The sequence below is a fragment of the Fomitiporia mediterranea genome (assembly GCF_000271605.1).
Source record: "Fomitiporia mediterranea MF3/22 unplaced genomic scaffold FOMMEscaffold_5, whole genome shotgun sequence".
Taxonomy (NCBI): Eukaryota; Fungi; Basidiomycota; class Agaricomycetes; order Hymenochaetales; family Hymenochaetaceae; genus Fomitiporia; species Fomitiporia mediterranea.
The window spans coordinates 1,283,471-1,306,465 of record NW_006760390.1 but is presented as its reverse complement, the minus strand read 5'-3'; the positions used below and the strand labels follow the sequence as shown (position 1 = coordinate 1,306,465).

General features: G+C 47.6%; 8 protein-coding genes across 8 annotated transcripts; 2 read left to right on the top strand and 6 right to left on the bottom strand.

The window, feature by feature from the left end:
- Positions 1-7: 7 nt before the first annotated feature.
- On the bottom strand, positions 8-989 carry FOMMEDRAFT_167148 (uncharacterized protein; the record flags this gene model as incomplete). Its single annotated transcript, XM_007265370.1, has 5 exons — positions 8-263; positions 320-406; positions 469-774; positions 868-874; positions 934-989. 5 exons carry the CDS (start codon positions 987-989, stop codon positions 144-146), a joined length of 576 nt encoding a protein of 191 aa, XP_007265432.1. The 3' UTR covers positions 8-143.
- A 403-nt stretch (positions 990-1,392) lies between these two features.
- Positions 1,393-2,437, top strand: FOMMEDRAFT_19180 (uncharacterized protein). Its single transcript, XM_007265369.1, has 4 exons — positions 1,393-1,810; positions 1,867-1,930; positions 1,996-2,116; positions 2,174-2,437. Exons 1-4 carry the CDS (start codon positions 1,404-1,406, stop codon positions 2,305-2,307), a joined length of 726 nt encoding a protein of 241 aa, XP_007265431.1. The 5' UTR covers positions 1,393-1,403; the 3' UTR covers positions 2,308-2,437.
- Positions 2,438-2,629: 192 nt separating this feature from the next.
- Positions 2,630-4,504, top strand: FOMMEDRAFT_139969 (peptidase M24A, methionine aminopeptidase; the record flags this gene model as incomplete). The annotated part of the gene is made up of 10 exons (XM_007265368.1): positions 2,630-2,750; positions 2,808-2,946; positions 3,002-3,300; positions 3,353-3,498; positions 3,546-3,642; positions 3,692-3,858; positions 3,910-3,962; positions 4,014-4,122; positions 4,179-4,259; positions 4,322-4,504. The coding sequence occupies 10 exons, from the start codon at positions 2,630-2,632 to the stop codon at positions 4,382-4,384; spliced, it is 1,275 nt and encodes a 424-aa protein (XP_007265430.1). The 3' UTR covers positions 4,385-4,504.
- Positions 4,505-7,024: 2,520 nt separating this feature from the next.
- Positions 7,025-8,692, bottom strand: FOMMEDRAFT_139968 (DNase I-like protein; the record flags this gene model as incomplete). Its single annotated transcript, XM_007265367.1, has 5 exons — positions 7,025-7,948; positions 8,010-8,129; positions 8,184-8,370; positions 8,423-8,596; positions 8,652-8,692. 5 exons carry the CDS (start codon positions 8,690-8,692, stop codon positions 7,163-7,165), a joined length of 1,308 nt encoding a protein of 435 aa, XP_007265429.1. The 3' UTR covers positions 7,025-7,162.
- A 112-nt stretch (positions 8,693-8,804) lies between these two features.
- On the bottom strand, positions 8,805-9,468 carry FOMMEDRAFT_106033 (NTF2-like protein). Its single transcript, XM_007265366.1, has 3 exons — positions 9,438-9,468; positions 9,161-9,384; positions 8,805-9,104 (listed from the first exon to the last, which is right to left on the bottom strand). Exons 1-3 carry the CDS (start codon positions 9,458-9,460, stop codon positions 8,872-8,874), a joined length of 480 nt encoding a protein of 159 aa, XP_007265428.1. The 5' UTR covers positions 9,461-9,468; the 3' UTR covers positions 8,805-8,871.
- A 4,194-nt stretch (positions 9,469-13,662) lies between these two features.
- On the bottom strand, positions 13,663-16,770 carry FOMMEDRAFT_167143 (WD40 repeat-like protein; the record flags this gene model as incomplete). The annotated part of the gene is made up of 7 exons (XM_007265365.1): positions 13,663-14,328; positions 14,384-14,520; positions 14,572-14,721; positions 14,786-15,617; positions 15,673-16,487; positions 16,549-16,696; positions 16,751-16,770. The coding sequence occupies 7 exons, from the start codon at positions 16,768-16,770 to the stop codon at positions 13,779-13,781; spliced, it is 2,652 nt and encodes an 883-aa protein (XP_007265427.1). The 3' UTR covers positions 13,663-13,778.
- A 1,199-nt stretch (positions 16,771-17,969) lies between these two features.
- Positions 17,970-18,259, bottom strand: FOMMEDRAFT_56391 (winged helix DNA-binding domain-containing protein; the record flags this gene model as incomplete). The annotated part of the gene is made up of 2 exons (XM_007265364.1): positions 17,970-18,065; positions 18,122-18,259. Coding segments are annotated over 2 exons (234 nt in total), but the record flags the coding sequence as incomplete, so codon positions are not given.
- A 543-nt stretch (positions 18,260-18,802) lies between these two features.
- FOMMEDRAFT_19176 (uncharacterized protein) lies at positions 18,803-22,972 on the bottom strand (the record flags this gene model as incomplete). Its single annotated transcript, XM_007265363.1, has 25 exons — positions 18,803-19,270; positions 19,323-19,460; positions 19,513-19,589; positions 19,643-19,662; positions 19,738-19,810; positions 19,873-19,955; positions 20,023-20,046; positions 20,101-20,326; positions 20,376-20,484; positions 20,542-20,621; positions 20,672-20,691; positions 20,748-20,869; positions 20,931-20,947; positions 21,005-21,034; positions 21,090-21,164; positions 21,221-21,381; positions 21,447-21,671; positions 21,722-21,807; positions 21,867-21,943; positions 21,994-22,040; positions 22,097-22,211; positions 22,262-22,582; positions 22,643-22,657; positions 22,725-22,814; positions 22,883-22,972. Coding segments are annotated over 25 exons (2,600 nt in total), but the record flags the coding sequence as incomplete, so codon positions are not given.
- Between the last annotated feature and the right edge of the window lie 23 nt (positions 22,973-22,995).

Genomic DNA, 22,995 nt, shown 5'->3' with positions numbered 1-22,995 from the left:
TATATTATATTAGTTCATAATCTTTCACCGACTGCCGCCGAGGTACATGAAGATTGCTTGTAAATGAAAAGTATCTGGACGAAATGCTGCGCGAATTCGTCCAGGGTATGACCTTGGTTCCTGCCAACGGAATCATAATATGGTTAGGCTTCTAAAGCAACTCTAGTGCGCTCCTCAGTCGCAGGCACTTCTTCTCGAGTATCCTCCAATAGAACGGGCTCTTCCTTAGGAGCCTCAGGAAGTTCAGGTATTAATCCAGCGGTCTGTAAAAGTAGAGACTTAGAATAATAGAAGACGCCGAGATAGGAACGGGTCGTACAGCTTCGGCTTGCAACTGGCGCAATTCTTCTTGTACAGCGCTCTCTTCATCCAGAGTCAGTGTATTGGAAAGCATCTCATCAATCTCCTAAATAATGGTGGTCATATTAGTATAGGATGCAAAGTCCAGCATCAAGAGATGAATCGTACCCTTTGATATGCCTGTGCCTCCGCCGTCTCCTCGAGCAAGCGTTCAACACTCTCTGGGTTCATCTCCCGATGAATCTCCTTCAACACGTCATTCCCCTGTTTCAACCCATGTAACACGGATACTTGCACCAAAGAGAACTCGATCGTCGATACAAGCTGTTCAAGCGACTCCAGTTGGTTGTCTGTCTTGACGAGGAGTGATTCCTGGTACTTGCGCTGCCTCAGTGCGACCAGCGCGCGATCTTTATGCCCCGCTCGCAGGTGTTGCCGCGCGATTTCCTGCTCACGGTCTAGTACTGTTTGTATCTATATGCAAAGCATTATATCAGCTGCTGCGCAACATCAAGGTCGAGGTCAAGTGAGATCGTGCCTTCTTCTGGTACTGCTTTAACTTGTCACGCTGAAGCTTTAGACTAGCTCAGAGGAAGCAAACGGTGGCGAAACGTAAGAGACTGCTGCACTCACTCTAGGATGGCCTTGTCTTGCTGGGTGATCTTGGGTGTTGACTGGTTGTTGCCCATGGTAGTCTAGAGGCAAGCCGCATTTGGGAATGGAAAGAGACGTGATCGACGTGCTCTAATCAACAAACTTTGTACATAAAGCAATGACTAATTACCCCGTTATACAGCTTCCCCTGTACATCAGTCCATATATGCATGTCGTCTATATAGATTTTTTGTTCTTGAATGTGTCGACTGCGCCGTCGTCATCGACGGTGACTTGGCTAATTGCGTTAGATCGAGGTGGATTACTGCATTCTTGGCATGTCAAACTCTCCTTGGGCGAATCAAAGCGCAGCACTATGAATAGCCGCTATTGGATGCTCATATTAAGTCCATGTAGAAAGGAACACGGCCCTCAATCCACATATTTAACAGCAGGTGGGCAGAAGACGCAGGGCCGCAGGCTATGCACTCTCCCCCATCTTGCCAAAGATGCAGGCTGACGAGAAAGCAAAAGTTACGACCACCGACGACCTGATTTATGATGTTGAGGGCCAGTCTTCCTCCTCTGCCAAACTACAAAGGACACGCGACGCCATAGGAAATCGTACGGCGTTCATCATTCAACGCCATAATGCAAAAAGGACGACATTGGACTGCGAAACGTTGGGCATAAAGTACGAGTTAAACTCAACGACGAGCTGGCTGAAATGGCGAACCTGGACAAAAATCACTCGTCGAGGCCCGAAGGATACACAGGAGGTGCTGGTAGCAGAATGGGAATTGAACACCTTCAAGCCAGACAGAATCCGATTTGAATCGTCAGCATTGCCCAAAGATTTCGTTCTGACCAAAGATTACATGCAACGGATAGGGTGGTTCATACCTCGATTGTCATTGTATGTGTGCCAGATAAATTCGCTGTGCTTGAAGTGTTAAATTTGATTTCGAACAGCGCCAGCAGCTATGTTGCGCAAGGTCAAACTTTTGTATGGAAGGCTGGAGTATGGGCGCTGAAGGTATGCTTATGCTTTATGCGTGAGCCTTAGACACACCTGCTAACGGCTGGATCGGGATCCTTTAGATGTACCGGGAAGGAAGCGACGAAGCCCTTGCTACTATGTTCCCCAATCGCTGTTTCCCTAAGTCGCGGTACGGATTCCTCGAAGTACCACCTTATCAAGACCTACTTGATGAGCTCATTGGTTCGTACCGCATTGCATATTGATTACCTTCACTCCTAAGCTGATAGAGCCACCCAGTCTCTTGGGCAATTGTAATACAACGCAGGAACGAGCGGCACGCAATGCTAAGCTTGCTGCATACTATTTTGTGGGACGGCGTAGTGATGACTTTGTTACATGTATATGTCTGGGACAACCATCCTTCCTCTTAGGTGCACAGTTGCACAGGCCTACCTTTGGACTGGCGAGTCGTGTATTCTATGCACATGTAGTTTTCCCTTTTCCACTCCCTTCTCTCGTAGCCTTACCTTGTATATTAAGATATCCTAACTCAGTTTTTGTGTGGACCATATTTTGTCGCCCACTAGATGGTGTGAGTAATACACTTTATTTGAGTGGACGCGAAAAGTGGTAACTTTGGACCCAAAAGGACGGTCCAGCGCTGATGACGTAAGTAGTAAAGTACTGCATTGATGCTAAGTTTGAAATCTTCGTGTGTTCTACGTCTGATCACTACCTACGCCAGAGGACTGGATGGCGGATGACGACAAACTTGCTGGTGCTGAGCCCACCCAGGACCCTCACAAGACTGCCGATGCCGAAGATGACGCTGATGATGTAGAGGACGAGGCGGCCATTGAGCCCCATGCGACAGGTTGGTCTCTAACGCCGCCACGAATCTTGTTGTTCCGTTCATTAACTCATTCTATAGGAGATGCCAAGAAGAAAAAGAAGCGGAAGAAACCCAAAAAGAAGAAGGCCGAGCAGTCTGACCCCCCTCGCGTCGGCCTGTCGAAATTGTTCCCAGACGGCGTCTACCCGGAAGGCGAGATCCAGGAATACAAAGACGAGTGCGTGCTACGGCAGTTTTATACGCATATAACGACATACTGACATCAAGGGTAGTAACAAATGGCGGACTACTTCGGAGGAGAAGAGGCATCTCGAACGCCTGGCTATGGAAGATCCGGAAGTTACTTATCAGAACATTCGACGTGCAGCGGAAGTGCACAGACAAGCCCGCCAATATGCCCGTAAACATATTAAGCCTGGAATGTCGATGACAGAAATTGCGGAAAGCATCGAGGATTGCACACGAGCATTGGTAGAGGAGGATGGCCTTTCAAGTGGCATTGGCTTCCCTACTGGAGTTAGTCTCAACAACTGCGCTGCGCATTACACTCCAAATGCTGGGGACACTACGGGTATGCATTACGACACTATACACTGAAGTATCGTTTTTGAGTGCAACACTAGTCTTACAGCAGGGAGACGTTTTGAAGGTCGATATTGGCGTTCACGTGAATGGGAGGATTTGTGACTCTGCATTCACCCTTACCTGGGAGCCGACATACAACAATCTTGTGGAAGCCGTCAAAGACGCAACTAATACTGGGATCCGTGTATGCTGATACAGTCTTATACGACCTTGTTTCTCATTTTGCATTAGGAATCTGGTATTGATGTTCGACTCGGAGAAGTCGGTACCGCAATCCAAGAGACAATGGAATCCTACGAGGTGGAAGTCAACGGAGAAACGAAGCGAGGTTCGTCTCGAGGCTTCCAAATTTCTCTGATCTTCTGATTGCTCTCTAGTAAAAGTCATTGGGAATCTCAGTGGCCATTCCATTAACCCTTACCAAATACATGGAGGAAAATCCGTCCTTCTAGTTAAAAACGATGACCCAACGAAAATGGAGGAAGGGGAATACTTCGCTATTGAGACGTTTGGATCAACAGGACGTGGGCATGTTGTCGAATCTGTTAGTGCATGTCTCCAATACGGCATAACATTTGCTTAGAGCATGTTACAGGGCGATTGTTCCCACTATGCAAGAAAAGTTGATGCTCCCAATGTCCCCTTGCGGTGCGTACAACCACATGCTCGACAGGGGAAAAAAGCTTATATCCCGTTTAGATTATCTTCTGCCAAATCATTATTGAGGTCTATCAACAAGAACTTTGGATCACTACCCTTCTGCCGGCGGTATCTGGACCGTGCTGGGGAGACCAAATACCTTTTAGCTGTAAGGCTCCTCTATTTTTCTCATACTTCTTACTTAACCAATCACCATTCTTTTAGTTGAACCACCTCGTCCAGCAGGGCGTTGTCCAGAATTACCCACCCTTATGCGACCAGAGGGGCTCAATGACTGCACAATTTGTGAGCGATTTTCAATGGTGGCGTATTTTGGGGATTACTGATTAGTATGCTTCCGTATTCAGGAGCATACCATTTTGCTGCGGCCGACCGTTAAGGAAGTGGTTAGCAGAGGTGACGACTACTGAAGATTAGCGTATCCCATCTTCCTTTGTGCATGGCTCTAGGACTGTACTGTTTGATTAGTGTTTGATTCAGGCACACATGTAGCATTGGAGATACTCAAACAATTCATGGGCAATTTTCTCGCGAGCATTTCAGAATTTTGTGTAAGAAGAATAGAGTCCGAATGTATTGGAGTTTGAGTAAACAAAGATGCATGGCCAAACATAGCTCCATATTCACGTGCTTCTTCCCCGCGCCTCTGCACGGCATACACCCCAACGAGGATACTAACCATCACCTCCTCAATAATGCCCTGCTAGGTAGCATCGTAGCAGACCGTATATTAGGAGGTGCCTCAGCGAAGAGACTACCTGGACAGTGTGTGCGTGTGTGTGTGCTGCTACGCTCATGTTCAAGTCCGTGCTGCCCTGGTCCTTCACGTCAAAGGACGAGCCTACCGTCGACAAGACTAAACGGACCAGCGATGATCTAGCTCGGGATACCTTTGAGTTACTCCGGCACTTTGAGGGAGCTGATTATACCCTACCTCCTTCGGCGAGAGTCCGCCCATCCATTAAGCAACGTCAGCGGCAGAACCTGGGCTTTTTTGACTTTTGGAGATATGTGGTATTTGTAATTGGGAAAAGTGAGTAATTTCCCTCGACTTTAGTGTCCAAGACTAAAATAATATACTGTAAGCCTTTGCTGTCTTCTTCGCGTTCCTGACGCATTATATGTGGGGACCGAGGAAGAAGAGTTGGGGTTGGGAGATGACGTTCGTTACCAGTATAATGCAGAATGTCGGCGACCATTCTCATTTAACAGACGTTGTACGCGCCCTCTATGCTTTTGTGGCTTTTTCTTGACCATACTCACAAATATTGGGTGATAGCCCACTTTGCGGCGATTAATCAACATGGTCGGATATGCGCCTCTTCCATCAGACGCAATGGTAACGCCAGTTTCCTTCGCTATTCGCAGACGCAAGTTGCGAGGGATTCTATCCGAAGTTGACCATCGTGAAGATGGAAAACGAGAGCTGTCTGGCGAATGGGTGGTTGGGAGAAAGCTATGGAAGAAACTACAGGCGGAGTGGAAGGCCACTAGGAGCTCCGTTGATAGCAAACCTTCGCCACCAGACAAGGCTCCTAGGCGAAAGGATCGAGTAATTCTTTATCTACATGGAGGCAAGTATATGTTCTTCTTCCCCTTGGTTGTCTTAAATAACTCCCAAAAGGCGCATATTATATGTTCTCCGCTGCCACTCATCGACAACTTACGATTCAACTTGCAAAGTACACGGAGTCGCGTCTTTTTGGTACGTCAAGGACTACTGCATGCCTTCTGTAACTCATACGTTTCTTCAGCTGTCGATTACCGGTTGGCTCCTGAGGTCCAATTCCCAGGGCAAATACATGATGCCGTCAGCGCATATATGAGATTGCTAGACCTCAGAATTCCCCCGGAGAATATTTTACTTGCAGGCGATTCTGCTGGTGGAGCGCTTTGCCTGGCATTATTGATGTATCTTCGGGACAACGAATACCCTTCTCCTGCAGGAGCAATTCTCATGTCGCCATGGGTTGGTAAGTAGCATTTTATTCATTATGTATTATTTCAAACGGTCCTGATATATGCCAATAGACCTCACAATGAGCTGTGATTCTTGGGATACAAACGCTGCATACGACATTATTCCTCCGCCAAAACCCGGTGATCATTTAAACCCTATATCGTGCTATCTCGGTGAGGATCTAGAGAAGCTGGTTGCACACCCATATGCAAGTCCATTGTTCGGCGACCTCCGTGGCCTTCCCCCATTATTAATTCAAGCTGGTGATTCCGAAGTACTTCGTGATGAAGCAACGTTGCTTGCACACAAGGCTCGTTTGGCGGGTGTGCAGGTACGATATGAATTGTATGAAGATGCCGTAAGTTTTGTTGCACATAGTGTCTTGGTAACAGACAATGAATAGCTCTTCTTTAGGTCCACGTTTTCCAGCAATTCCCTTTCTTAGAAACTTCTACCAGAGCATATCAAGCTTGCCGAGACTTTGTTATGAACGAACTACCAGTACTCCAGCGACGTTCACCGCAATACCTAGAGCAGACGACTCAAGATGAACTTAGAGAGCAGACTGCGAACAAGCGGACGCGGCAGGTCAAAGCTAATGGTTCGGCCGTGACAGAAGAGCGACTTGAAATGTCGTCGCGCGAAACTAACCATGCGAATGGTGCACCAAGTGAGAGCAAAGCCGCTGAGCATGCGACTAAAGTCAACGGCGGACCTCCAAAGACAGTCGAGGAGCGCCCCGCGGAGCCATCAGCTAAGCGTAGCTGGACATCGTCGTTACACCGCAGATTTGCCTTTACACCAGTACGAGAGGAGGGCGACGCTACTCCGAAGGAAGCTGCTACCCCGAAGGAAGATGCCAATCCCCGTACTCGCAATCACCATCGACACGCAACCGGATTACAATCACCAACTTTCCTTACTCCCACTCCCGCCCCATCAATACGAACGAGGAACCGTGCATTAAGTCATCCAGATATATCGTCGTTATGCCAGCAATGGGCCTCTTCGAGCCCATCAGACCGGCCTCTGACTTACGTTTCTGCATCTGGACCTAATAATATACGACCATAATATGCTCATAGATTGTGTGTATTTTGATATTTGACTCTTTTTCTTGATACCATCTTGTAGCCACTACGTGTAACGAAAGTATTAACTGCAAAATATGCTATGTTGTCCTTAACGAGTACCTCTACTTGTGGAAAGGAATTCCAGGAATAAGTGATCATGACAGCGATGTAGACGGGCTGAGTCGCCCTGAATTTGCACGTTTAATCAGCTCTAGTTCCTCTATCACGTTCATGAGCGCTCTGCGCTCCCAATTTCCGTAAATAAACCCTGCATAGAGCATCGTCGTGCCTAACCATGCAAGCAAAATGGTGACCAGAACGAGGATGGGCGTGATCCAAGAAGCCGTAAACCAAGGCGAGCTAACACATAAACCAATAAGCACAACAACACTTGTCGCAAATATGGTCAACTCGATGCGCGAACGCGATTGAGTGAGGCGGTAGTAGACCGTCAACGCTTGAATAAATGTTGCGATTATCTCGTCGGTAAGAGGAGATAAACGAGATGAACGCGGTGTACGTGCTGTAGGTTCGCTTTCGTACGGAGCGACGATGTCGATGGTTGCCTCGAGTCCAAAGTGATCGGAGAAGGAAAACGTGCGATCTGGTACCCTGTCCGTGAATACCACTTGAGAGTGCGAGCATTTCAGCGTTGGTCGTTCGGACATGTACCTTTCTACTGGCTGGCGGAAGAAAACATAATCCAAGCGCTTGCCGAATGTCTTCTTCACGAAAGGCTCAAGGTCTTTCCCAGCGGAGTACGAATTCAGAGGCGAGTCTGCTGTTATACCGAATCGTTCAATCGCAGTCTTGGGAGTGAGACCGCTCGTAGACACTTCTGTGGGCGCGGCATGCGATTGTAACCACGCATCAGTCAACTCGGCATGGTCACGGACAATCTTCATAGGCAGGGATTGTGGGATGCCATTGAAATCACCTAGCTAGAAACCGAAGATGAATTAACCTAAATGAAGCTATCACCCGAGGACAACGATAACCTACCGCAATGACATAACGTCCAAGAGAGGCTGAGTTACGGGCAAGCTTCGCAAACTCCCATGCATTCACCAGCCTATGAGCTCGAATGTGCTCTGGTGCCATTTCCGCCCCCTTTGCGAAGAGCTATATCCCCGGATTTCAGCAGGTAATAACATAAAGTGAAGTGGACAGACAGACATGAGTATTGAAAACCTCGACCTCTCCAAGAACCGGGTGCTGGATTAACACGCTCGCAGCAGCCTTTCCTACCATCCAGTCTCCAGCCCCGACATCGACTGGGTGCCCATTGAGCGAGTAGGGATAGATGGACGCGGTCAAGATAGGAAAACAAGAGAAAATAGCAAGACCCGCTCCGAGAGCACCACTGCACACTGCATCAGTACGGGATGTCTAGAATCACGGCACAGTAGTCTCACCTGTAGAAGAACTTTGCATACGGTAGGCGTTTCTCCACGCTTGCTCGAACATGTTCGAAGTCTGAGTATACCCAAAGTTCTTGAAGTGCAATGATGTCGTGGTCAGATTGAGCCAGGGCCGATGCAATAGCTCGGATGCGCTCTACGCGTTTCTTCGCAACATATTTGAGGCCCCTGAGCCGGAAATATCAGCGCTATACTACACGACGAGAAAGTGAAGAATGCCGACCAACAATTGAATGTCAGGACGCGTATGCTAGACGAGGACATGAAGGTAATGGACAAGTTCTGAGTTCACACGTTGGCATTTTGTCCCGTTCATACGTACGCATAGTTGAACAAATTCATTTTACATTCATAAATGCAGCAGCTCGTGTCTAAGGCGTGCACTACGGGTGTGTAAATAATAATCTAAGATACATGCGTCATGAATGCTTTTAACTCGAGTTTCATCCTACAAATCTCATATCATCGCTCAACACATAATATTTGACTTGCGAGCTGCTCGCATCGCCTCCAGGTGCAGCATTGTCGCTGTCTGGGACGAGCATAAACGTCTGGGCAAATATGCGGGGCTGGTCATCTACAGACTTGCTTGCTGTCGGGTGAGTCAAGGCTACTGCCGCTCTGCCATGCACGACAGTCCCAGATACAGTCACCAGAAGCGACGGCGGCGATGTATCTTTCAGTGGATGGGTGACCTGAATTATTGAACCAAGAAGGGCCAACAATGCTTACTAGGAATGGGGTGGCAGTCAAAGGACTGTATCTCATGCTTGCTTGGTGGTATCTTCTCCATTAGCTCCCTCACACCGGTGTCTCCCTGTACAGGGTTCCCGTTCCATACCACAGAGGATGTTTGCCTGTAGAATTTGGGTACACTCTGGATTCTATCCTTGCTGTCGTATGCCGCATAATAGACGTAGACGAATTGGTCTGCCCCTCTTGTGGCGATATCTATGCTAGAATGATGGTAAGGAACGAATACAGGTAGTCTATTAGAACCACTACTTACTCTGAGTTTGCAAGACCTGCCATGTATGTTGTCCGTACAGCACAGAGGAGTCAAGGAACAACAAGACCTGAATTTCGAAATTTCTGTGTGAGCGTCACATGACCTCTCGAATTGCTGCATCTCACCAACACTTCAACTTACTCTTAACCCTCTTTCACCCCGTTTACCATCATCTCTTCGTTTTCGGCAGTGCCTGATATTTGTAGGTCCAACGTTACCTGCAGAGGCTTTGACGAATCGCCGGTCATTCACTTAGACGTATAGCACTTGTGACGAGAAGTGACTCGAAGACTTCGTCATGGCGGACGACTTGTACAATCTCGAGCTGCTTTCTCTGGTCGCCAAAATCACGCAAGAAGTGCTCAACTATACCGGTATCAACGACAAAACTCTAGCGGAATTCGTTATCTCTCTGCACGATGAGTCAAAATCATTGCCAGACTTCAAGCAGAAGCTCAAGGATACTGGAGCCGACTTTCCCGAATCCTTCGTTGAGAACATCGATCGGCTCATCCTCAGCATGCACCCAAAGCACAAACGAAAAGGCGCAGCTACAAATGGTGCGACAAATGGAAAGCAGAAGGATGGTGTTATTGACGAGAAGGAGAAAAAGCGTCGATTGTTCCCTGGTCTGGCATTGCCCGATCACGACTGGCAACCATCCGTGGAAGAGAAGGATGTGTTCATGAAGGAAGTGGATGATATGATGGCGCAATTGGAGGGTGTTCAGAAGAAGAAAGCCACTTTGAGTGTTGCCGAAGAAGAACCCGTGGCAAAGCGACAGCGGAGGAGTCGCTCTCGTTCTCCACGAAGAAGCAGTAGGAGTCCACCTCGGGGAAGAAGGAACGACAGATTTGATGACAGAAATACGGATAGACGAGGCCGTACGCAGTTGGATGACCGACCCGTACTTTATAAAATCTATAATGGGCGTGTTTCTGGCTTGAAAGATTTTGGCGCTTTCGTAACCTTAGAAGGCGTGGCTGGTCGAGTTGAAGGTGAGTGATACTTCCTCTCACTTCCCGCCCTTGATTTTCTAACTTTTCAAAGGACTTGTGCATGTTTCTGCAATACAGCAAGGCGGGCGTGCCAACTCGGCGTCCGACCTTTTGAGCCGAGGACAGCCCGTCAAAGTGAAAGTGATGAGTGTCGCCGGGAGTCGTATTAGTCTTTCCATGAAGGATGTGGATCAGACAACGGGCAGGGATTTGACACCTCATTTGCGAATAAAGTCCGAAGCTGAGCTTGCAGAGGAGCAACGTCTTCATGCTGCAAGAGCTTCCTCAGGGGCGAATGCACTTCCGCTCGGTGCACAGCAGGCTGCAGATAGCGGACCTCCTATACGTTCGGCCAAGCGTTTAACGTCGCCAGAGCGCTGGGAAATCAAACAATTAATATCGTCTGGTGTCATTGATGCATCGGAGTACCCGGACTTGGACGAGGAGTTCAACTCGCCGATGGCGAAAGCAGAGGTTGAGGAAGAACTTGACGTGGAGGTTCGCGAGGACGAACCATCATTCTTGGCTGGACAGACTAAGCAGACGCTTGACCTCAGTCCAGTGAAAATCGTAAAAGCTCCTGATGGTTCACTAAATCGTGCAGCGCTAGCCGGTACATCGCTTGCAAAGGAGCGCAGAGAGCTTCGTCAACAAGAAATAAACGAAGAAGCGGATTCTGAAGCACGCGACTTCAATGCCCCTTGGCTTGATCCTATGGCTTCTCAGCAAGAGAAGATTTTCGCTCAGGATCTCAAGGGTAATCTGATGGGCCAAAAGGCTCAGGAGGTACCTCAATGGAAGGCGGCAACTTTCAACAAAGCAACGACGTTCGGCAAAATAACGAGCTTGAGCATACAAGATCAGCGAAAGGCATTGCCTATCTACAAACTTCGTGAACCATTGTTGCAAGCCATTCGTGATGTACGTATGCCTTCTCTTCCGAAAAAAACTAGATATGCTGAAGTTCTGTTTTATAGCACCAAGTGCTCATTGTCGTCGGAGACACGGGCTCGGGAAAGACTACCCAAATGACTCAGTATCTCGCCGAAAGTGGCTATGCCGATAGAGGTAAAATTGGTTGCACCCAGCCGCGTCGTGTTGCAGCGATGTCGGTGGCAAAGCGCGTAGCTGAAGAAGTTGGCTGTCGACTTGGTCAAGAAGTCGGCTATACTATTCGTTTCGAAGACTGCACCTCTCCGGAAACGAAAATCAAGTACATGACAGACGGTATGCTGCAACGAGAATGTCTGTTGGACCCAGACGTTTCTGGCTATTCCGTGATTATGTTGGACGAGGCACACGAACGTACCATCGCTACTGATGTTCTTTTTGGACTTCTAAAGAGTACATGTATTTGCTTTTCCATTGGCTATATGCATTTACTGACATTTGCAATAGAGGCAGTTCGAAGACGTCCGGACTTGAAGCTAATCGTCACATCTGCAACATTAGATGCTGAAAAATTCTCAAAATACTTCTTTGAATGTCCGATTTTCTCGATTCCTGGTCGGACATACCCGGTCGAGATTCTCTACACTAAGGAACCCGAGTCAGACTATCTCGACGCGTCCCTAATCACGATCATGCAAATTCACCTATCAGAACCACCAGGTGATATTTTGCTGTTTTTGACGGGTCAGGAGGAAATCGACACATCTTGCGAGATCCTTTATGAGCGGATGAAGGCACTCGGTCCTCAGGTCCCCGAACTTATTATTCTTCCGGTGTATTCTGCACTTCCGTCAGAAATGCAATCGCGGATTTTTGATCCTGCCCCACCTGGTGCGAGGAAGGTTGTCATTGCGACGAATTACGCAGAGACGAGTATTACGATCGACGGCATATACTACGTTATCGATCCTGGCTTTGTGAAACAGAATGCATATGATCCTCGTTTGGGAATGGACTCGCTGGTGGTGACAGTATGTATATCTTTATCTGCAAAGAACGTCATTTTTCTGATAGATATCGAATAGCCCATCTCGCAAGCGCAAGCCCGTCAACGAGCTGGTCGAGCCGGGCGTACCGGTCCTGGCAAATGCTACCGTCTTTATACCGAGGTTGCATATCGAAATGAGATGTTGCCAAATCCCATTCCCGAAATTCAGCGTTCCAACTTGTCGCACACCATCCTTATACTAAAGGCTATGGGCGTAAACGATCTTCTCAACTTCGACTTCATGGACCCTCCACCTGCGCAGACGCTTCTCACAGCGTTAGAGCAACTTTACGCACTGTCCGCTTTGGATGACGAGGGGTTGCTTACTAGGTTGGGTCGCAAGATGGCCGACTTCCCAATGGAACCGCCATCAGCTAAGATGCTAATCGCCTCGGTTGAATATGGATGTTCAGAGGAGATCTTAACCATTGTTGCTATGTTGTCCGTACAAAACGTGTTCTATCGGCCGAAAGAAAAGCAGGCTCAGGCAGATTCAAAAAAGGCGAAGTTCCATCAGCCAGAGGGAGACCACCTCACTCTTCTCGCCGTATACAACGGATGGAAAGCGAGCAAGTTCTCGAATCCATGGTGTTATGAAAATTTCATTCAAGCCAGAAGCATGCGTCGTGCACAAGATGTACGAAAGCAGCTTCTCGGTATTATGGACAGGTAAGCTGGCCGCCACTCACTTCCCGAATTTCATATGCTGATCTAGTTCTCAGGTACAAGCACGATATCCTCTCCGCCGGTCGAGACTACAACCGTGTCCGTAGAGCCTTGTGCTCTGGGTTCTTCCGCAACGCAGCCAAGAAGGACCCACAAGAAGGGTACAAGACCCTCGTAGAAGGAACCCCAGTCTATATTCATCCCTCTAGTGCCCTCTTCAATAGACCTCCTGAATGGCTTATTTATAATGAGCTCATTTTGACGACGAGGGAGTATTGCCACACGGTGACGGCTATTGAACCGAAGTGGCTGGTGGAAGTTGCTCCGCAGTTCTTCAAGGTTGCAGATGCGAACAAGATTAGCAAGCGGAAGAAACAGGAGAAGATCGAACCTCTGTACAACAAGTACGAAAAACCGGACGAGTGGAGATTGTCGAAGATCAAGCGGAGTGCCCGTTCGGTGCGTTATTCGCTTTGTTTGTTGCTTTGTGCGACTGTACTGATGCATTCTTTAACAGAGTCAAACATTCGGTTGATTATTGCCTCGGGTTGCATAGACTACTATTTAATGTATCTTACTGTAATACTGTATCCTGGATCATTGCATGTTGCATCCACTCAAAGAAACATTGGATTTGCTGAAGTACACGAACCTTCTCAAAGCACGATTGCTTTAAGAAAATGAACAATACTAATCTAAGTGACCACATCGGTAGCGTACTTTTCTGAGCGACAGTTGTCATAAATCGATCTCCATACCGTCGTCTTCGACAATTAGTCCACCATCCATCTCTCCGAGGACGTAATCCAGAACATAGCTATCTTGGACAAGGCGGTCTAGCCGTGCAAGATGCCGTTCCGTATAAGGAATCAAAGTTTGTATCAACTCATTGAGAGAAAGGGTGCTATTCGTAGAGCCAGAGATAGATTTGAAAGGCGTTGACGAAATGTTCGCTTGGAGTGCATCTGCGATGTCATCGACGGTTCGCAGCTTGAACAGGGCATTCAAGATCCCTTGAGCAACTGGGCTGGTCTTAGCATTTGCGTTCCAATCTCGGACGTGTCGTAAGAGGGAAGCAAGTTCGACTGCGGGAAGTTTCTTGAGCACCATGTCGACGCTAGTTTTACCAGTAACTGAGCCAACCTCTATGGAGTTCAAATCAGGTACGTCGGGACAAATGACCTGCTTGAAGAGCGATAAGAGCCGCCCAGGCCGATCCATTGCAAGTGCGAGTGAGATGGCGTTCTGATAATCTTTCATGGCCAAGTAATTCGAGAAGTCTTGCTCCCTTTGCCAAATGTTCAACTGAGATTTAATAAATAGTAAAATTTCACATGACTTACTGGAGGACTGTCTTCTCCAGACCCGCCTGCCGCTCCAGTTGTTTTTCTTTTGTGCAGTCCCTCCACAGTGTGATAACTGAGTCGGCTGCACCGGTTACTATCATCGATTCATCTGAACTGACGGCTAAAGCCCAGACCTGCCCATGGTTCAGTCAGTCGAGTCCGTCAAAAAATCGGTGCATACTTGCCTTGTTCTCATGGTTGTCCATCGTCGAAACGCACTCCTCAGTACGAACGTTCCAGAGCTTGAGCAAGCCATCCGAAGCAGCACTGGCAATCTGCATATCCTGATTTAAAAATTCAACTTGCAGGACTGAATTCGTATGCCCTTCAAATGTCTAGATATTTAGATAAGTTAGAACGCATTCTTCAAGCCTCGATTGAAAATGTCACGTCACGAACCTTGACACAAGAAAAGTCGTCCAAGTTCCAGAGCTTGACAGTCTTGTCACCGCTACCCGTCGCCAGGACTCTTTCTACATGTCCGAACTTCACCGTCCAAACGCCTCGCTTGTGTCCTTTGCACGTACCGAGTAGTTTGATTTCTCCCCGCGTGCCATCAGCGGTATACACGATTTCGTAGATCTTCGCCGTCTTGTCCTGGGAACCTGATGCAAGGTACCTGTCATTAGGAGATACATCTAGCGAATTGATGTCCTTCTCGTGAGCTTTGTGCGTCGTAAGACTTTTACATCGTACAGGAACGTTCGTAGTCGAATCGACCGTTGATGATACCGGGGAAAGGTCCCACATTTTTATTGTCCTATCCTGGCTTCCAGTGAACATGAAACGGGGTGCTTCCCGATCTGGGTCCGCACCATAGTATTTCCGCGATAAAGCTACAGCACCCACACTCTCTGCGTGACCCTCGCAAACAGCTACGTTTAGCCACGCTGACAAGACTTTCGAGAACGTCCAGAGCCGCGCCGACTTGTCTTTGCTTCCACTCGCTAAAAACCGCTTCTTCGCGCTACTACAGAGGGACAGTACTATCCCTGAATGCCCTGGTAATAAGCGGGCATCGTTCCCTTCAACGGAGTAGATTCGGATAAGTGATGAATTTGCGGCGATAGCAATGTGCGAGTCTTGAGTACTAAAAGACAAGAATGATGCAGCAACTATTTCGTCGTTAAAACCAATGAGCTGCTGGATTAATGACCTGCTTGATACAGAAAACAGAAGAATATTCTGATCTGCATGAACGGTCATGATGATTGATTTGTCGCGGATGCAGCTGTTGTATACCAGTTAGCACCAGCCTCTGCGAATAACTAATCAGGGAACGGTACCTAGCATATACGATCTCTCTCTGTTCCTCTTCATTCTCTTCTACCGCCTCGTTCAATGCACAGAGACTCGACCCACTACGTGCGTCCCAGATCTTGACTATGCCCTTCTGTCCGGCAGTGAAGAAATGGAGAGCGCCGTCTTCATTATCCACCCAACCCGCCGCCTCAACCCGCTCCAAGATTGTAATAGTTCGGGAAAGGGATGACGAAAGAATTCCTCGCTTTACCCCTTTCTTCTTGCTGGAAGTGGAGTTACCATGTAGATCCCAGAGCAAAGCAATTGAATCACGTCCTGCGCTGAGTAGCCATTTCCCATCAGGGGTGACGTCTAGTCCGCGAGGAACAGATGAATGTCCTTCAAGAACGGCAACTGGCTTCCCGCTTCCCTGACGTGAAGAAGCCGGAGACAAATCGAATATCCGTATTCGTGTGTCCACAGAAGCAGTAATTAGGTGTAGTTCTGGCTCCGTAACGACCACTGAGCTCGTGTCGTGGGTGTACCGGAATACGAGCGCACTGACTACCCCACCATGACCTTTGAAAGCGTGCGTAATGTGTCCGCGACGGATATCCCAGACCTTTACAACACCATCCGCAGATCCAGATGCTAAAAGACTTGACGTAGGATCCACTTTGCAAACGTGAACAGGAGCTTCATGAGCTTTGTGTATGACGCGAGTAGGATGGACAGTGTTGTTTGCTGAGGAGGGAGGTGCCAAAGGATCCTCGAATATGTGCAGGCTTAAGGACCCTGTGAAGATCACCAAGTGCGATGCAGAGGGTGTTAAGCATAACGAATGAATCGTCTCGGAATCCTACAAGGTAATAAAATACCAGTAAAGCCAGGTAAAAGCTTTACAATATGATTCTCCTTACAGTTATGAACCGACGCAATTCTTGTCCGTCACTAAGGCGCGTCAGAAGAGCCTCTTCTCCAACACAAGATATAATATGTAGACCATCTGAAGCTAGAGCAACAGGACCTCCTGTATAAAGGGGCCCTATTACCTTCGACTGCTCATAGCTACAGTCCCAGATAAGCCGTCTATTTTCACAAGGGAAGGACCAAGAAACTTACGCAGTTTTTAAGCGCGACATGCAGATTCGGTTGGTCAAAACTATTAGCATTAAATTATTCGTCTATACTTGATTGACTTGGGGCACGTGATGACTGCTTATCCGCCGCAAATTTACGTAAGTAGCCACAAACTCCAGTCCAGAATTTATCGTAAAAACGTAATGTAAAAAAATGTAGGTACATGGAATGTGCGCCTATGCAGCGTTGCCCATAACGTGCAAGTTAAGTTAGCGTATGAGAATTCTGTAAATAAAATACAATGGTGGAAGATCCGGAGCTTAAGATAAGGGAGGAATGTGAGTGAGTGAAAGAATGGTTTACAAGCCCCGCTGAACAATGAACGTTCTAATAAAAAGTAAGAACTCAATAAGACACGGCTTCCTTCGGAATGCGAGGGAAACGTGTGAGAAGCGAAAGTAAGTTCCTGCAGAAGTTGCACTTCTTGCGATAAATCATCCGTAACCCCGAAAGTACGCTTGAATGGCCAGCCGAAATAAGCATACATACACGCCTACACCTCCCTTATTCCTCGTTCGAGCTCCGAATTCCTTTCCCGAAGTCGAGCCATTTCCTCGTATACATCGCGTAATTCATTCGTCAGCCTAGCATTTGCTGTCGACAACTGGTTCGTCCTCTTCTGTAACTCTTTAATTTCTTCTTGTAAACGCCCAATGTACTGCGAGCTTCCGTCAAAGTTTGACAACAGATCCGGATCAACTGGAACACTGGAGAGACTTGGGGGAGGAAGTGTACGGGGATCGCCAGAACAAGGATACATTGCGTGTTCTTCCGAGTGGCCATCAATACTATCCTCTGCATCCTCGGACAACGTCGGAGAATGATGGCCACGAACATAAGGCATCTCGTCGTCATCATGCTGCTGAAAACTTGGTGATGCCAAATCATGCACGCTGTGCAATCGATATTGCTGTGAGGAGCAACTAGCAGAGCCAGAAGGGAATTGGTATGTAGCGAAACTACCATTAGGTGTATGCAATGCGTGGTAATCGTTGGCAGGCACAGGGATCGTATTCATTGACGGTAACCCTAAAGTCGGCTCGAACTCAAAATCTTGGGGTGCGTTTTTCTTTGGCCTGCCCCTGCGCCCAGTAGAACCTGCTACTTCCGTGTTTGTAGGACTGTCATCCTTATTTGCGCTAGCGTTCTTGTTATGACGTCCCCTCTTGCGTGGGCGTTTCGTACCAGGAGGCGCATCCAGATTGACAGTCCAATATGAGCCGAAACCCGGTTCAGTCACTGGTTTCGCCTTCCTTTCAAAAAGCCTGCTCAATGATAGATGATGCCTGACAGATTGCTACGAGTAATGTCATGATGTGCTTAATTACGAGGGTAAACAGCGGTACAACCCACCTTCCATGCTGGCCCTGCCGTTCTATAGTAGGGGTACTTGTTTTCCATCGCAGCATAAATATCACGAATAGTTAGTTTTCTCTTTGCGCTCCCTAAAATTGCACAGCGTAAGATTACTGGCAACGTATGCTGTGGCTTGTCATCTGTATCGGGGAGACAGTCGAGAGAATCGGGGCAATTCTCGTGGTATGGATGCCCTGTGTCTTCCGCGAGCGAAGGTTGAGAGTAACCATTGTAAGATGAATCTTTGAGCAAGGATTTCATGGTGATTCGAGGATAGACGGGTTCATGAATGGACACGGGGTTTTGGTCATCCACATTTGACGACGATGCTTGGGGGGCGGCTGGGATAGTCGGAGCCGGTATGACTTGGCCGTCGGCGTTAGACTGCAGGACGCTATGAGAAAGTCAGCGGGAAAAGGGATACTTGAACGGGGAGAAAAACGGACGCTCTGGCTGGGTTTTCTGGATTGAGGAGCTCATGGAGGTTGGACATGAGGGAGATGGCAAGAGAGGACTGGCGGGCGTTGTAGGTCCGTCGAGACGCCGAAATGGAGATCTGAGGTGCTCTCTGGTTACGGCAGCGATCGACACAAGCTGTCCATATTTACCCACAGTTGTCTTTGTTTCTCCACGTGCTCAATTCAAAGAGAAAAATCTCCATTAGAGTCTGACAAAGCTATTACAGTAACTGTGGGTGGACAACATGACGTTACACATACATGAAAACGAGCATACATACGCATACACGATGTCCAGTACATATTACAGATACAGTACGAAACAGATGAATAAATTATTACAATCAAATCACTGTCGTTCCGTACATCAATACGATGCAAATCCGTCGCATTCGTCTCGTGCGTGCAACTAATAATACATATCGGAGTTCGTGAAACTTTGGAAGTCATATCCTTGGAAAGGAATAGACGAGTCAGGAAACTCTTGCATCCACTGACCGGGAGCGGGGGCGTTGGAAGGCGGTACTGTACCAGGTCGTGTATAATCAGCTGATGCAGGCGAAAATCCGGTTTGAGAGCTCGAGGAAGAATTCGGAACAGATCCACTTGCCCATGGCGGCTGATGGACTGTTGGATTGACACCTGGTATCTCTAATCCAAGCAATTGTGCCATAACTCGAGCGTTCTCCTAGCCAGTGGTTCAGTTTGCCTACTGCAAATATAACGGGGTGATCACGTACCGCTGCTGTATAGCCTTGAAAATGACTGCCTAGCCCGAATTGGTCAGGATCGTTCATGTTCGATTGTAAGTCTGCTTCAAATTTTGATAAGGCACTTCCAAGCAATTCATAGTTGCGAGCCGAGCTCGGCCATACACGCTGGGTACGATTAGAGCCATGGGTATAAAGACAGTTCAAAGTCACCACATACCTCCATGTCGCGCAGACAAACGAGTGTGTTGCGAAGAGCGGAAACGGACCGCACTCTATCTCCACGATTCATGGCAACTACAAACAGTTTCTCGTTTAACCTTTCTCTGAGCCTTAGGAAATTGACTTACGAGCTGCAAGATGCACGATCCTATATATACAAAAATTGGTTAGCATATACGCAGTATACATCTGGGGATATCATCCTGAAACCAAATTATCGTACCCAGCAGACATTAAATACGACGGTAGATAAGCCGACACCGCTTTTAGGGAGAATACCTCTCGGATTATCCATGCTGTAAATTAACGACCAATAGTCAGTATATGAAGCTCAGAGGAGACGACGCGAATAATAGACCTAAAGCGGTGATTTTTTCCGCTGCCGCCTGACACTGTGCAAATTCCTTTGAAGTGTCTATCCCGTGGGCTGATGCCGCACTTCTTAAGATCGGAAATAAAGAGTCAGCATTACGATTATGTAAGTATGCAAAGCATATCTATCCCTTACTCTTGATGATTGACACGAGGAATGCTTTGTACAATTGAATTCAGAAATCAGTTCTGCGTGTAAGCAGGATGGACTCACAATCTGCGGTGTAGGAGAATCACTGCAACGGAATGCTGTATGTGAAGGAAAAGCGTTTGCGGTGGTACAGGTCGTCTTGTTGTAAGATCATAGTGCAGGTGAGCGGGCAAGCCGGACAACCAATCGTTTAGTTGTTTGTCGAGCTCAATCAGGAGCCTGTGTTTCTTGGGCCAGGGCTTCTGACGAATAGCGTAGATTTTGTCAATTATTCTTCCGGTTATGACAGCTACGGATCATGGGTTATCAGCGAATACGGGGCTCGGCAAGCCACTTACAAAGAGAAGCCGCGGCTCTGAAAGTAGATAACGTATGACAGAGGACGGGCGGTTGAGGCGAGGACTGAATAACAGCCCTGTGGGGCTGCCAGACCTCGACTTCCTCTCTCTGTAATAATAGAGTTTATGTGAGCCATAAATTATAGAAGAAAATTAATAGCATTACAAATGGAGACTGAGGGTCCATGTTGCGATCATCAGGTAGTTCCGTATCATAATCGCTTGAGCGAATAACAGCCGGCTTCCCTGTGAAACTATCAGAACCATTCATTGCACCAGTGAAGAACTCGATGTACCTAAGGCGCATGACAAATACCTTGCCATTCCTGTCTGAGTGCTAAACTTTTCTTCTGAAATTAGACAGTTACGTACTTTTCAGCAATAGCACAGCTCCACCAAACGTGTTTCCTCTCTTGCTTTTGATCAGAAGAAAATATGTCAACACCGAATCGCTGCCATCGTTCAGCCGACCTATGCAATCCGAGTTCTTGAGCCTAAATGGTAGGAGTTTATTTCAGTAACAGTGGGTCAGTAAGCTTGTTGGAGTTATCAAACCATATGAATGGCCATGCCTGGCGGTTCATTGATTCAGTCAAAGCTAAAGCATCTATCGTTCACAATTTACTTACTCATGAAAGATGAGCTGTGCTCAAAGGAACCTAATGCGAACAAAGGATTTAATGCGCGTTAATTTTTACAGAGAATGGTATTTACCCAGCCCCAGTTCGCGATAGGCCAAGATGACCAACGCCTGACAACTAAGTAGTGATGCCGTGTGCAGAACGGTATCTATCAGCGAGTTAGAGACGGTTAAAACCAATGTGATTGTATGATTTCGTGCGCACACAAGACACCTCGAGCCGACGCTAAATAATTACAACCGGCTTCCCACATACGACCAGCCTCCGGTAAAGGCATCTCCTTTTCGTTAAATCTGCTCGAAAGCGTGAATATTGACAGTAAAATCAATTGCGCCAGCCTCGTTTGCATATGGCTTGATGCGTGTCTGCAACAGACGCAAATTCGCGTCAGTATACTGCACAGAAATAGAGGCAACACGTATCAACTAACGTCGGAGGATTATCTGCATCATTATCAAACTGAGACTGATACAAGGCCATAAAGGTTGGCTTGTGGAGGACGGGTAAATCTGGGTGAACATATGTAAAGTAGAGCTGGATTAAAAGGTCCGCATGCTCGCGAGACGGCCAGTGGATCGGTATGTTTTCAAGGGGAAGGCCTATTCCCGCTAAATGCATTGGGGCGTACGGCCAGATGCGCGCCATAGGAAGTCTCCTGATGAAAAGATCAGAGTCATTCGTCATCAGGAGTGGGTCCTAACAAACCAGATGCCACCAGAATTGCGTCCGCTAGAGTTATCCGCGAGTTTGTCGAGAAGCGACATACCGCTTGACTCGTTATGATATCTTATCTAAGGCAGTTCATGAAGCTATAAAGAGGATACACCTAGTTCAGCCTTAAGTAACTTACTTCGTCATTCTCATTGACAGACAGACTCCCAATCGCCTCCTCATCTTCTACTTTCTCCAGTCGATCCTCCTCTTTCTCTTGCAATCAATTCAGACGATGGTAAGTTGGACGAGCGGAAGCTGCATACCTGGTATGTGGACCACGGACGTTGAATGGACAATCGTTTCCGATGGTCTGTGGATCCTGGTAAATTCACAAGGAATTAGACACAGAATGAAAACCAGTCATACCCGCTTCCAAATGATGACGCAGCTGACGATGAACCAGGGTAACGACTCTGGCCACGGCCCTCTAAGATATCATCGAGTCTCCTGAGCCATTCAGGTGTAGGGGCGGGAATGTCGTCTAATAGGATGAATTAAAATATGAATTACTTCGAACGTGCGATGACGAACGGTGAGACGTTGACAAGCTCTCCCTATTCACCCTGGATTCTCTGGCAGCACGGCTATCCCGCGACTCGTTGAGTTGCCGTATAGTCGCTGAGAAATCTGCAGGGGCTGGCGAGCCTGTACGGGCCACAGAGCCATATGGGCCATGGTCGACTCTATCAATGATTTCTTTGGCAATGTCATCTGTCTTCAGAGCAGATATTACCTCTTGAGACCTCGGATCATTGGCGTTGATGATAGCACCAAGTACTGCTTCGACTTGGTGGAGGCGCTGCTCAATTGCACTGATATATCCTTTAGGTGGACCTCGTTTGTAACTAGGACCTAAGAGCTTGCTATTCAGTATCAAACATGCCTAGTGAATATTGATAAATATCACGTTACCCTGGAAAGTACAGGCTAAACAAGGCAAAAAACTTGTGTGAGGTTTCTCATTTTCGATCTGCATACTATGTGTATAGCTCACTTAGTCCCGCAATGACACAGTTTGAACAAGGCTTGCTCGGATCTACCGGTTTTCTGCATTTGCTCTTTGTCCTTCGGCACTGGTCACAGGCTGGCGTGGGAAATTAACAATGACGTTCAGCTCGAATGTGTCAGGACTCAGGACGAATGAGCTGTTACCTCTGCTACTTCTCTTCTTATTTGCATGGCTGGGAGAATCAGAGACATCTGGCTGCAAGGCTTGTTCACCAGAGGAGGCTGTCGACATGATGGCTTCGTTGTACGGAGCAAGT